Source organism: Gymnogyps californianus, chromosome 20, assembly GCF_018139145.2.
Source record: "Gymnogyps californianus isolate 813 chromosome 20, ASM1813914v2, whole genome shotgun sequence".
NCBI lineage: Eukaryota > Metazoa > Chordata > Aves > Accipitriformes > Cathartidae > Gymnogyps > Gymnogyps californianus.
Window position 1 is genome coordinate 2,441,298 of NC_059490.1, and position 14,355 is coordinate 2,455,652.

Sequence of the window (14,355 nt, forward strand, 5' to 3'; positions counted from 1 at the left end):
TCATCTGACACAGAATCTGAAGCTCATTAAACAGCTCCTTGACAAATATTTGTCAGCATTTCTCATTTGTAATTAATTATATTGGGCTTTACCTGACTATAATTTAGCATGGTCTCAAAACAGACTAATGCCTGCATGCTGAACAGAAATTAGCTCAGCAAACCCATGGTGAGAAATTGCGCCAGTTTTATGAAACAAGAATCCCCATTTAAATGCCAGTCCCCCCCCTTCCCGCCCCACACCACTTCTATCTGTGCTTTATAAATATCTGTGTCCCATTTCGGGCTTGTCAGATGGACTGCCTGAGTTGAAGCTAAACAAACATCCGCAGAAAAAACTCATTACCTTACTCAATGTTCAGAAAACCTGAAACCAACTGCTTACTCCATAGGGATGGTCAGAGCTGACTCAGGAAACATCAAGTACTTCCCAGGCTTTAAGCTATCTTAACATTCAGGTCAGATTTCATTTCTCATCACAGTAAACCAGCTTCACCACGGCACGTCAACAGCCATGTCACGTCGGTCTCCTGCCCAGAGTCCTACGCACCAGGGGGTAGGAGGGAGACAAACATCTTAGCGAAATCTCACCTCGCCAGAGAGCTCCACAGAAACCTCCTCACCAGCACTGCCAGAGCACATCACGGAGAAAGTCACTCCAACGGATTGATTTATCACGTCTTGAGAAATGCCCTTTCCCTGTCAAACTGGTGTCTAAAATGCCCACCTGGGTCCGGAGAACCTCATGCTATTATTGTTGGTAACAAACACACCAGCAGTGCAGCACGGGCTACACCACGCTGGGGAAAGCGGTCCACTTGACAAGACACCGATCACACTAACAGGGGTACTGAGCATCTGCGCCTTTCTCTTTTTACAGGCTGGAGGATTTTGGGAGGCCAGGGAAGTGATGTGTAACTGCTCTGGAGTAAACCGCAGAGCTTGCTGCTGTTAGACCCAGCAAGGCTACTCATGGGAGGATTTGGTGAATCAGATCAAATCGTAGGACCACATCTCAGCTGCTTAGCTACAGAGTAAGTGCTGGTTTCTGAAGGTCAAAGCTCCAAGATGCTCCCCAGTGTAGGGGACAGGCCTACACTGCACATCGCTACACCAGAGTCTAGCAAGGCCAGGCAAGGATCAGTCTGGCCACATCTGCAATGACACTGGATTTGCTCGACTGTCACTCCACGGAATAAAAAAAAAAAAAAATCAACAATGAGAAGCCACTGTCTTCATTCAACTCCCTCTTCCCCTCTATTCCCCACGCAAACATTAGAGAGATCAAGGTACGGGCTGCCATAAACCCAGAGACAGATAACTAGAAGCAGATGGCCTCTATTTCTACACTAAACAATTTACACTTGAGAAGCATGAGAAAGCTACTGATACCTGGACAGAAAAGCAGCTCCGAGAGTGGGAGCTGGTTAAAAAGATTATTTTTGCTTCAACGGATGGGAATTTTTATCAGCATAACCATAACAGACATGGATGACTCCTACTGAAACTACAGCGGCCATGGGATGCATGCTCTTCTTGTGCAGCGCCTGTGTGCCCTTGCCATCCATGAGCTTCACACAACCCAGCATTTTGCACAATTTGGGCTTTTTCAGTCACCCCAACAAAAATCATTTAGTAAAGGACAGGTAAAATGAAGCTATATGGCAATTCTTGTCCTTGTTTGCAACTTTATATACAGCATTCATAAGAAGATCCTGGGGTGACCCCTCACATCCACCCAACTCACATACCTACTGCTGCAAAGATGTCCTCGTAAGCAGAGAGCTCAGCCTCGTCCCTCCGCAGTGGCTATCCCCTCCCGCACCAGCCACCACCTGCCTGCTTCCCCTCTCCTGGACCACAGGTTTAGATCTTCCAGCCGTGAGTATGTTCTGCACTTTGGTTCTCGCTGTTTTTCACATCAAGCAGACAAAACACTCTCTCTCTCTGCACACTTTGAGCTGTGCTAAGCCTGAGAAAAGGCTGAAGTTCAAGCACAAAGCCTGGGCTGGGGCAGTCTTGTCACATGCTGGGTGTAAGTGCCTTCTGGAACCTGGGGAGAAACCTCCATGGCCTCCAACGAGCCAGGGGCAGACCCAGAGCATGAGATTTATAAATACCAGGGCACCTCTCCATAGCACCCAAGGCTTCTTGTCTCAACTCAAGCCCGTTAACACCTAAACATCTCACCAAGGCTGAGATATCTCACTCCACCAGCCACTCACAACCTCCTCACCGACACTAAAATCACAACAAAAACTTCAGGCTGCTACACGCAACGTACACAGTAATTCCTGCCACGTTGGGCTTGTGCCTTAGACACCTTCATCTCCCTCTGATCCTCAGAAACAACTTTCTCAACATACATACCGAGCTGCGGGAAAAAGCACCTAACAATGATTTTGTGACATTATTTCTCAACGCAGCATGAAATCGTTAGGTCAAAATGTGCCACCTATCACATGAACATTAAAAGTATGTCAAGTCTCAGTGTGCAAGCTATTGTTTTATCTGAATGTGATATTAGCTGGCAGAACTGGGTAATGTTTCTGCGCTCCTTTTTAGTGATACAGGATTACGACAGGATGCAAGTAGTAGCCATTCTTGGCTTCGCAAAGAGAAAAGAGCACAGCAATTATTTTCATTTCAAGTGGAAAATAAACAAATAAGTAGTGAAACAGAATAAAGGCATTTTCTGAAATGCCCTACCAAGTTCTGACCATAAAACTTGCTCTTCACTTCCCCTCCAAAAAGGACTACAGCCAAATTCTCGAGTCTGTATTCCCATAAAACCCCTAACGACACGAACTAGGGCTTTGTTTGAGGAAGAACAGAATTTTGTCCGAGACAGAAGCATGCAAATCTCACTCTTGTCGACAAACATGTATTCACACTCCTCCTCTCTCTGATTTGAGCAGGGCACTTGTGGATGGGCTTACCAGGTGAGAAAAGGTGGTAAAATTGAGTCTCATCATTACCTCAGCATTTGCTCATTATTGCTTACATGAGTCTAACACCAACCATGTGGAGGTTTGTTGGAGTGAACAAATCCTCCCCTCAATTACACCAGAGTAAGTTCTCTTGGAGGCATTAGTCTGGACAAATACAGGTGTAACCGAGGACAAAATCTGGCTCCAAATCCAAAAAAAAGAAAGAAACAAAACCCCCAAAAACCCTGAAAATGTCACTAAGTATTCCTGGCTAAATATTTAAACAGCTTAAGAGCTACACAGATTTTTTTGTTAAACAATCAGCTTCATCTCCGCATTTATTTTGACAGTTCATAATCGTTCCAGTTGTGACTCCAGCGCACATAAACCCAAATAAATCTGCTTTTCGCCACGGCAAACTTCTCCGGAGCAGAAGTTATAAACAACAAAGCCCTTCAAACAAACGGGCCAGAGCTCCCCTTGCACGTCCACATACCCACCACGACCCTCGCAGGGCTGACAGCGGTTTCACGGTCGCGGGTGGGTGGGTGCCTCGAGAGTACACGGGGGGGGGGGCCGAGGTCGGGCCGGGCGGAGGGAGGCGTCGCCCGGGAAGCCCCCGTGGGGGGCTTCCCGGGCGACGCCTCCCTCCGCCCGGCCCGACCTCGGCTTACCCGCACCCGTTCCTTCAGCATTTGGGGGGGGGGGGGGGGGGGGGGAATGACTAGTGCCCCCCATGGAGTGGGAGGCCGCGCCGCCCACTCGTGACAGGCCGGCAGGGAACGCGGCAGGACGGGCGCCCCCACCCAGCAGCAGCACCACCACCAGCGGTCGGCGAGACCGAGAGAAGAAACACACGCACACACACACATCCCCCCCCCCCCCCCGTCTCCCTCCCCCGCGGCCCACGCTGCCCCGCGGACACGAGTGGGCGGCCCCGCCGGGACACCGCGGCGCGAGAAAAGTTTGATCCGCGGGAGGGGAAGGGAAGCGCCGCCGGGAGCCCCGCGGGGGGAGCGCGCACAACTCCCCGCTCCCCTGCCCGAGGTGGCGGGCGGGCAGGCGGGCGGGCGAGGGGGGGGCAGGGGGGGTCGCCCCGGTCTCCGCCGCCGCCGCGCCGGAGCCCCCCGCCGCCCGCCGGGAGCGGCGCGCCAGGCTGCAGGTGTCGGCGGCAGGAAGGGAGAAGGGAGGGGAGCGGGGCACCCCGGGGACGGGGAAGGGGCGGCGGGACCGCCCCCGCGGGCACCCCCGGCGGCGCCCCGGCCCGGGGGTGGGGGGTAAGGGGAGGGGGGTGGGGGGGGTGTCCGGGTCGGCGTTGAGGGGTCCCCCCGCCGCTGCCCCCACACAATGAGGCGCACACAAAGCGCCGCCGCTCCTACCTCCAGCGCCTCGAAAGTGACGAAGCTGGACATCGCGAAACCGTCGATAATGTCCTCTTCGGCCGAGGAGGACTCCCGCCGCTTCCTCCGGGGGGGCCGCGGCCGGGACGGCGGCGGGGGCCCATTGTCTTCCTTCTCCGAGCCCGAGGAGGAGAGCGCCGCGGCGGCCCCGGGGCCGGCGGCCCCGCCGGCGGCAGAGCCGCGCCGCCCGCCTTTGGCTCGCCGCTCCCGGTCGCGCTGGGACCGCGATCGCCGCTTCTTCCGAAGCCCGTTGCATCGCGCCGGGCCATCCATGTCTCTCGCCGGCTCTCCCTCTCGCTCTCGTCCCCCCCCGCCCCACCGCAGCCACAAATCCGGCTCCCCCGGCGGAATAACGGGGGAGGGAGGGAGGGAGGGAGAGAGGGAAGGAGAAAGGGAGGGAGGAGAGGACAGCAAGGGGGTGGGGGGGGATGAAAGAATCCGAGTGCGGTTCCACCACCACCAGCAGCAAGCACCAAATGTAAGAGATTCCTATAAGCGAGCCAAGGAAAGTAATGGCTGATCTCAGGTCGCCTTTGTAAAAAAAAAAAAAAAAAAAAAAAAAAAAAAAGGCGAGAGAAAGAAAAAAAAAAAAAAGCCTCACCAAGCAGGCAATAAATCAGAATAGCGGAATGCTTTGATCAAGGGGCTGGGAGGGCGAGGATCTTCGAAAGAGAGGAAAAAAAGCAGAGAAGAAGGGGGGGAAATAAAGAAAGAAGGAGAGAGACCCGCTGGAAGGAGGGAGCTGAGAGTATTTCCTTGCACAAAATTTATTTTCTTTCTTCCTTTCCTCCCCAACTAAAAGAAGTTCCGGGGGGGGGGAAATATATATATATAGATGTATAGAGCTCTCTTTCTCTCTGCGTGTGTGTGTGCAGGGAAGGGTGCAGCCTTCCCCTCCCCACGAACACGCACTCCTCTCCCCCTCCTCCTTTATCTCCCTGGATCAAACACAATAATAATAATAACGATGCATCCAGATGCAATTTTCTCAGGCACCGACCAGGGATGGACTCTGGAGTGGAGATCGGATCCCAGCCCGGCCCCTCCAAAAACAAAACCAAACAATAAAAGAAGAAAAAAAGGGAAGAAAAAAAAAAGCCCCGAAACACGCCCACCCACCCCAGCTATTAATACGGATCAATCATGGCAAATTCATCGGATTAATTGTGGCGAGGGGGGGGGGGGTGCTGGTGGTGGTGACAATAGATCCGAGCGGAGAGGAGGCTGCCCCCCTCCCCAAAAACGGCAACAACAATAATAACAATAAAAAATACAGAGGTGGTGCTGAGGCTCAAATACGCTCCAGTGGGGACGGCACCGGTGTGTGCTTTCCGCTCCCGACGCTGCCTCCCTCGCCCCTCTCCCCCACCGCGGGGGAGGAGGCTGCAGCCGGCCGGTCCCCCCCCCGGCCTGGCGGAGGGCAGCCGCCGCCGAGCCCCAGCGGCCGCGCAGCCGGCGCGGGGCGGATGGCGGTGCTGGCCCCCAGCGGCCGCCCGGCCCCGCGCCCGCGCCGGTCACGTGGCTGCCGCTGCTGCCGCCGCCGCCCCGCCCGCTCCCCGCCGCGTGAAATGCGGCGCCCCGGCCGCGCGAAATAAGTTGCGGGCATGCGCGCAGGGCCTGCGCATTCGGCGGCGGGTGGGCGAGCGGCCCGCGCTACCCCCCACCCGCCTCAACGCCGCTCCCGCGGGCGCTGCTCGCTTCCCGCCCGCCCGGTCCCGCTGCCCTCGCCTGCCTCACGCCCTTCTCACCCGCAGCCTCCCCTCCTCGTCCCGTCAACTTTCTCCTCAGTTTTGGCCGTCCCGTCTTCCCCCATCCCCTCTCTGCCCGTCGTGTCCAGCGCTTCTCCTCCTGCCCGGTCTCCTTCCCTCGCGGCCTGCAGTTACCTCAGGTGGTTGTGGCTCACCACCTCGGCTGCTGCTGGGTGCTGTGCCTGCCCCTGCTCAGCCTTGTGTGTCCAGGCCTGCCTTCTGCCCAGGGACGCAGTGGGCTTTCATCCTCCTCCTGATGTCCCGCGAGGGGAACCTGCACACCTCTGCCCTGGCAGACCATGGCTGTGGCCGCTGCCAGGACGACACCCCAACATGGCTGCCACCACACAGGTGGTGGGTCCACAGACAAAACGAACCGGGGCTTCCCACAGCCACAGGCTGCTCAGATGGGATTTGACCACCTGCAGCTCACCTGCCCTTCACTCTGCCCTTCCCAGGTGGTGTGTGGCCATTTGCCTTCCTTGCCCTCGGCTTTCTTGTTTCCCCTCTTCAGGTCTCCCACTGCAGGTGTGTGGAGGGGCCATGTTAGGGCATATTGCCAATGTCACCTCAAGACCAAAAGGACTGTGGAACTAACAAATTTACTTCTTGAGCTTGTTCTTATGGTTGCCCTTCTCACCTGGTGCTTCTGTTTCCTGCCCAGGGGAAGCAGCTGAGGGAACAGGCATGGAAGGAGAAGGGTGTGTGAAAATGTTCGGTCTGGCTTGGCGGGGAAAGCATGAGGAGCAGAGGCCTGGGAGGATTAGGAGATTTGCTAGGAAGGAAGAAGGATAGAGGAGGAGCAAGGAACAAGGCGGGGAAGAGAACTGGACCTGTGGACTCTTAACATTCATGACTGAGAAGAGGGGCTCTGGAAGCGCAGCATTAGTTTTCCTCTGTCTGCCAGATGATCAGGCTATTGCATAGTTTGAAATATGTTGGGGGAGGTGGGGCGGGGGGAAGAGAAAGGGAAATCTTTTAATTCTCCATCTCTACAAGAACCAAATCTGCCTCTTGCTGCCTCCTGTAACTGCTAATCATTTCTCCATTGAGATACCAAGAAGGGCCACAGCAAGGGGAATGAACACAGGCTGAGAGCGTCGGTGTGTATTTTTCCAATAATCTCCCTCTAGGCTGCTGTGACTCTCAGGGGATGTTGCTCTGCTTGACTGTATAATATGTTGTTTACTCTGTACCCTAACACTTAGGCCACCAATGAAGTAAGTCTTAATATATTTTCTATGAGTATTAAGTGATTATATGAAATAGTGGGAATCAGATACACCCTCTCTATCCAGAAGGCAAGTGACATCTTTGCCACCTCTTTCCACACCACATCTCCTGGACAGCATGCAGTGACTTTTAAGCTGGTGCGCATGGGTGCGAACCAGAAGAGGAGGAAGCACAAAGCTGTCGGTAATCTGATAGTGTGAGAGCGTGTACCTTACAGAAGGCCACTGCTCATTGCAGAGGCACATGGCTAGTTTTTAAACATTCTCAGATACCGAGCTAGAGAACATCACCTCCTAGATCTGACCTTAGATCTCCCTGTTCAGATTTTTTTCTGTTTAACAAATGCATTTCTCTATCTTGCTTCAGGTTCTTTGTCTCACTTATAACTGCCTGCCAGATCTATATAATCTGACTATACGGAAGAAGCTGTACAAGTATTGTTGAAGTGATACAATTTGTGTGTACAGGCAAGCTCAAATATTACAAGGTCTCTGTCTTCTGAGAAATATTAAGCTGTACTGTATCAAACAACTGTAACCTGTTGGGTTTTTTGGAAAATAACTATGTAATTTTCAGGGCAATGTAATTGATTATAGTTTCCTGCACATCCATCACCATTAAAGTGACTTAAGAGACCTGTAGTCGGATACGTTTCTGCAGACATTCATTGCATGGCTGAAAGTCTGCTCAGTCTGTTTTCTTCTTGAATGCACGTATGTGGAAAACAGAAATGATATGTGATTTATTTTACATTCTTTGTAGAAACAAATCCCTAGATTTGCATGGCTACTGAAAAAATAAGATTAAAACCCATCCATCTAACTCATCCTCCATTGCAAAACATTTTTCTTCTGCGTAATATTTATATCAAGCATTAGAAATCACTGGTCACCTTCTTGGGTACAATACAGGCGAATTATCCCTTTTCTGGGTACGATCCAGCAGGAGCGTTTCCACCAACCTTAATTGATTTGGGAGGGAGGGCAGGTAGGCCTTACCGTTACAGAAAACCTCAGACAGATACTCAGGAAGTTCTCTCCCCAGTGTGTTCTTGCCTCCAGCTGAGTATTTCAAGTCATCTTACCGGAAAGGATACCACAGACCTCCATGCACATTTGTTCTTAGGCTGCCTGTTAGCTTTTCCTCTAGAAATACATCTTGCCTGGCATCTGGTGTGAAAAAATAGCGCGCTTTTTTTTTTTTTCCTTTCTTTTTCCTTATAGGCACTAGTATGCTCTGGTACCTTGCCGAGTCGCTGTTTTTGAGGTTAATGACTAGTGTACTCAAATGGATACTCTTAGTTATTAACACCCACAGAAAGGGTACTTCTTGAACATGTACTAACAGACCTGTATCTTCTGATTTGAGACAGATACCAAAAGCTTTCTGTCCCTAAATAATGAAGAGAGAAAGGTTAACACAGACCAAAAGCAACAATTGCAATTTCCATATCACCATTAGGCATTGGAGCAAAATAAAATTTGCAACTGTAAAAACAGTAAAAGGGATTTTCTTAGGACTAGCCCCTGGCATACCTATCTGAAAAGCATATTTTGAAATAGCTTGAAAATCAGAAGGTAATTCGTTGCTTGAGGAAATGGCAAGAACCTTGCTTCTAGCAAGAGTAATTTGCACTGTGTTTTGGCATTAAGCTTTAAAGATGGAATTTTTAAGACTTTAGTCCATGTAAGGTGCTCAGCAGAGGCAAATGTGTCTTTCTGGGGTTAGCATCTTTTTAGGAGATGGGTAGTTTAAAATAGCAGAATGTCTATCTTGCAGACTATTATTTTTATTTTAGAAGGAGTTTGATCTGGGAGTGCAAAAAACCAAGAGAAATGGGAAAAAGAGCCTTTTTGTTATTGTTTCAACCCTGCTCATACAGTGCATTTATAAGAATAGAAAATAATGAGAACCAAAATTCTAATACAAAATAAAAGCCAGGGCGATTGTGTGGATGGCAGAGGAATTTAAAACAGTTCCATAAAACTAAAACAATTTTCTCCAAATTGCATTGCTTATACAAATTGCATTGCTTATCGGAGAAGATTGTCTGGCTTCATAGCTAAGAGCTGGACTGGTTGTTTTAAGAGGTGTTTTCCTAGAAGGTGGTTTGAAACAGAAACAGTTAAGGAAGAGCCCAAAGTGAACCAACAAGGAAAAATAGAAACCCATGACCTTTAAAAAAAGAAATAGTTCAAGAATAATGATAAAGGCAGTACTAAAAGTAGTTAGTTGAAACCCAGCAGAAGACGGGTTTCCAGAACAACATCAAGAGAAAATATACAGAGAAGAGACAATCATTCCTTTCACAAATGAACCAACTAACCCAATCGGTGGAACTCACTGCCACAAGGCAGCTCTGAGGTCGAGAATAATGAGAACTTTCAGAGTAACCATAATATTGACTACAAAGTAGCTGAAGGAGATGTACATTTTAATGCCTCAGACCTAAAACAGAGCAGGAGACAGGAGACTGAACTAGATGGACCACCAGTCTGATCCAATCTGCCAGCATCTGCATCCTCCTGACAGTAATGGTCAAGGCAGGCACACATCTGAACCTGTCTTCCACATCTCTTGTGTTTTATCTCTTGTGTTTAAGAACAATGCTGTAACCGTCCTTATCAATAGCAGGCGATCATGGCGTACATGAAAATGTTGGTAGATTAGCTGGCCCAGAAATGTTGAAGTTTGGATTTTTGTAGCTGGTGGAAATCATTGTGTAATTGATAGCTATTTCTTAACAATAGCTTAGAGATCACGAAATCTGAGAATTGAAAAAAAAAGCTGGATGGCATCAGCAGAAGTACAAGTTTTCCCAGAAAAGATGGAAAATGAATTTATCTGCGTTTCTCATTTTCCTAATTGGTTATAATAAAATTATGAAGTAAAAATATGAGTAATTTTCTCAGGGAAAAAAAAAAATCAGAGCAGCAAGGAGACAAGAACTTCAGAGTCTTGATCTATTGACTCACGTGGATCTATGCTAATTTTCAGCAGGGGAAAACTTGGTCCCTGGAGAACAGGGGACTCGTGAGCAATAAAGCTGTGCATGTTTGTCATGTATGGCCAGGCAAACTCAAGAGCTTTTGGATCCTGCTAGTTCCTTGGGATTTGTTAACACACACCCTGGTGGAAGCTGACTAAACCTGTGCTTCTGATTGCCTGAGGTTCCTTATCCCACAGCATGAACGTTGGTGAATGGCAGCATTCGCACATACAGCGAGTAAAGCAGATGGCACTGGGTGTCAGGAAGCTTCATTTGAAAACATGATTCCAAATTATGTGGACAGAACAAATGCTGTATTGATTGTGAAACTGTAAAGCATGGTGATAAATGGCAATATCAGAGTTTGTGTCATTGTGGATGGAGGATCCTGGAGGGTTTGATGCTGCAGTCCCGTTTTACTGAATATCTGATATCTAAAATATCCAATAAATACTGCATTAATGAAATTTGGAGACTACATGAGATTTGGAAGAATCACAAATATTCATGTTGGTGGAGGAACAAATATAAGGGACACCAAGAACAAGATTTAAGAAAAAAAGAGAGGAGTAAAAGGTAATTAATTATATCCGCTGTGGAAGCAAAGCACAAACTGCAAATATTATTACAGTTCTTCAGTTAGCATCACAAAAAGTTTACTGATCTTCTAGGGTGAAATTCTGACCTCAATTACATGTAAATGAGGAAACTACTATTGACTTCAGGAAATTCAGCATTTAGCTCTCAGCTGTTCTTTCAGTCTGAGAATGGGATTTTCAAGTGTGACTAAGAGATTTAGAAGCATGTACCTGTCCTTTGGTCCCTTTGAAAACGGTTCACAAAAGCATATTGCTAAAGAGGTAGCATACGTATCTGCCCTGAAAATCAGTCAGCTTTTATTACCAGAAAAGACCAACTGTTTATATTTCAGTGATGCCGAGTTCAGATTGCGCTATTGCGTGCTATACCAGTTCTGCTGGTATGTCACAGCGATCCAATCGATTTAAATTTTTCCTTCTCTCCCGCCTTCACCAAAAAGCACGTGAAAGAAACACAATAATGTGTTTTTCCAGCATTTTAAATCAATGTTTAAGAGAAACTATGTTTTAGCCCAACACAAGTTATGATATAGGAAGAACTATGTGAAATTTAATAGCCTGGGTCATCCAGGAGGTCAGACTACCTGATCCTGGTCCTTTCTGGCCTTTAACTCTACGAATAAATTAGAAACCTGATCTCTCAAAGTTTTAATTTCAGAGCAGTCTTTATAAATGGGGGTGGAGTGGAATTCCTAATAAATTACATCCTCCTCCAACATTCATTTTTCTCCCGGAGAAAGAGTTTCTTTTAAAAAACAGTGTTTAGTTCCACATTTTCTAAATTACAAAAAATTTATATCTCTTTATGTCTTACACTGTACTGTGTGCCAGCACAGCAATTATTAAAGCATTTTTATTGATATTACACAGCTCTCTCTGAAATGTGAATTAAATTTATCATGAAAATTGATTTTTAATGACAGCTCAGGTTTACATTTCTGAAGTTCATACCTTTCCACTATTTTTTTGTTGGCACTAGAGTAGGGCAGCTACAGTATCTTTATTTGTCAGAAATGGATTAGGAGACATCCTGTAGTTTACTTGCATTTATCAGTGTAATTCTACTGATGAAAACAATAAAGTTTTCTATTGAAGTTAACCTGCAGAGAGCAGAATTGGGCTAACTGGTCCAAATCTTCATACCCGACTACCTGAAGTTCCTACATCTGCACTTAGGCACTTACAGGAGCGTCTTGATTTTTAAAGCTGTTGAATGTGCTCAGCTTTCATTTTAGTTTTATGAGAATTATGGGACACCACATCCCTGGAATCAATTTGTCATCCTCTGCCTCTCTTTCCCCATATATTATCTTTCCTTATTACTAACAAACTGCTGGAGGTAACTTTTGGTTTAGCAGACTGAACGTGACACTGGATACTAAAGCAGCTAACAGTGCAGGGAATGCTGCTTTTTAATCTACCTGTTTTTTCAGCTGCTGCAGATGGAAGGGGCGAGAGAATTTTCCGGGCTTGCTATTTAAAATATTGTATTAATATGCTTTTATGCAAACAGTCATCGGACATGGCACATGCAGGAGCAGAGTCTGAGCTTACAGCATAACTGGGTCTCCTCTGGCCTTAAGTAGACTGAGGACAGAAAGGTACAATGAAGTCAAATGCAATTATTGGCCACTCCAAACGGTATTAGGCCAACTGAGCATCAAGCGTGCTTAGTGTTCAGGTAGCTTTCAGAAGGAAATTAGGTCCATATTAGTGTAAGCTATTGTGGATAAAAACTCCGGCTTGGTGAAAATGTCACTTCTGCTTCTCCAAAATAGCTGTATTTCTGTAAGACACATCTGTGCAGGAGTTGGGGGGAGGCTTGGGTTGGTTTTCATTGGCTGATGGGGGAAGGATTATTGGTTGCTGTTAAAAATGATCCCAAGCAAACTTTTACAAGGTCTTCTGTGACTAATAAAACCTGAGTCTTTGAAATGTACTACAACCCAAGTTGTTGTTAAGAGATAATTCTCTTCGATCCAGATGCTTCCATCTGAAGTGCAGTGCAGAGAGAAGAAAAAGGGAGAAGGAAAATTGATGGAAAGCCTCTGAAAGCAGAGGGGGAAGAAGTCTGCAATTTCTCTCCCTTTAACACTTCATGCACTGAACTTGGGAAGTAGCTTAAAGGTTCCTGTGCAGAGTACAGCACGGTGGGGACGGAGAAAGACCCCTGCCCAGTGTGCTTACCTGTGAAGAGATCTGGGAGGAGGATAGTCCTTTCCAGGCTGGATAGGGTAGTGACACATCGGGATTTCATCTGAAAGGTGACAGTAGATAAGGTGGGGTTATCTTACTCATAGTAGAATCTCTATAACAGTGAATACATGATCATAGATCTGTGAAAGTGCCTAGGAAGAGCTTCTCTTTACATGAGCGCCCTGAGATTCAGGCAAAGGATTTTGATCATCCTCAGCAGGTTTGGCGTATTCTGTAGATGTAAAGGGTAGTAAAATCCTTCCCTCTGTGATTTGTATTGTATATTTCCAGCCATTTTTCACCTCTTCCTGCACTCAGACCCAAGGGCCTGCTCATGAGCAAATGTGTGAGATAAGGCGTGGAGGCATTTTCTCACAGTCCTGCAAGATGCGGTATGGCTGCTGCTTGTACAGTGATGCAGCAGCGTCTCCTTCATGTCTTTAGAATATTCCCTCCAGAGAGGAATGAACATATTTTCCTGGCTACCCATCTCTTGGGTGTTTATTTCATTTTTGGCCGCTCCTTCCCCACTTCTACCTGTGCCCTCTTCCATCTTGTTCCTGACCTCTGGACTTTATGCTTTAGTCTCGAGAGATGGAGACTTCAGTCATCTCTGGAAAAGCAAGTTTGTTGGTTTGTAAACAATAAATCATGACTGGCAGCCTTGTTTCATGGGACACCAAATCCTCCTAACTACTAGTGATAGCTGGAAATCTAAGGCGCCTTTCAAAATCCCAGCCGACATATCTGATATATTCTGCAGATGGTATACGAGCAGCCCCAGTATTTACAGAACTTCACTGATACGTCTCGCTTACCTGTTTACTTGCCCCAATCTAAAATATCCCATCAGCAGACACTGTATGTAGACACTGTATGTATTTTGTTCTGAGAAGGCAATCCCTTTTTATCTTCCATGAATTTGAAAACACACCAAGCTCCTCGAACAAAAAATAAAAATAATAATGAGGCAGACACAAGCAGTATAAATCAATATAGCACTATTGATGTCAACAGAGCTATGCAAATATATACTAGCTGAGGATGACACATAAAATCAAGCACTAACTTTATACGGAAAAAGATAGAAACAACAGCAGCAATATTAAATACACTTTTCAGCTATGCTCCAAATGGATTGTGGAATAAGTCATCGTTGTAATATGTAATTTGAGAGGGCTGTGAATTCTTCTGTGAATGTGTTGCTTCAGGAGACGAAGAAAAATCAAAGCACAGCCTTGCAAGTAACATTCCCTCCTGA

The 14,355-nt window shown here is 47.4% G+C and overlaps 1 protein-coding gene across 4 annotated transcripts in view; it reads right to left on the minus strand.

Annotated features, from left to right (window-relative positions):
- The window catches only part of AUTS2 (activator of transcription and developmental regulator AUTS2), a 799,219-nt gene extending 794,617 nt beyond the window's left edge, over nucleotides 1-4,602 (minus strand). For all 4 annotated transcript variants that reach the window (XM_050908788.1, XM_050908790.1, XM_050908787.1 and 1 more), the window contains exon 1: nucleotides 4,309-4,602. In XM_050908788.1, the coding sequence (XP_050764745.1) occupies nucleotides 4,309-4,602 (294 nt within the window). The remainder of the gene's footprint in view (nucleotides 1-4,308) is intronic.
- Between the last annotated feature and the right edge of the window lie 9,753 nt (nucleotides 4,603-14,355).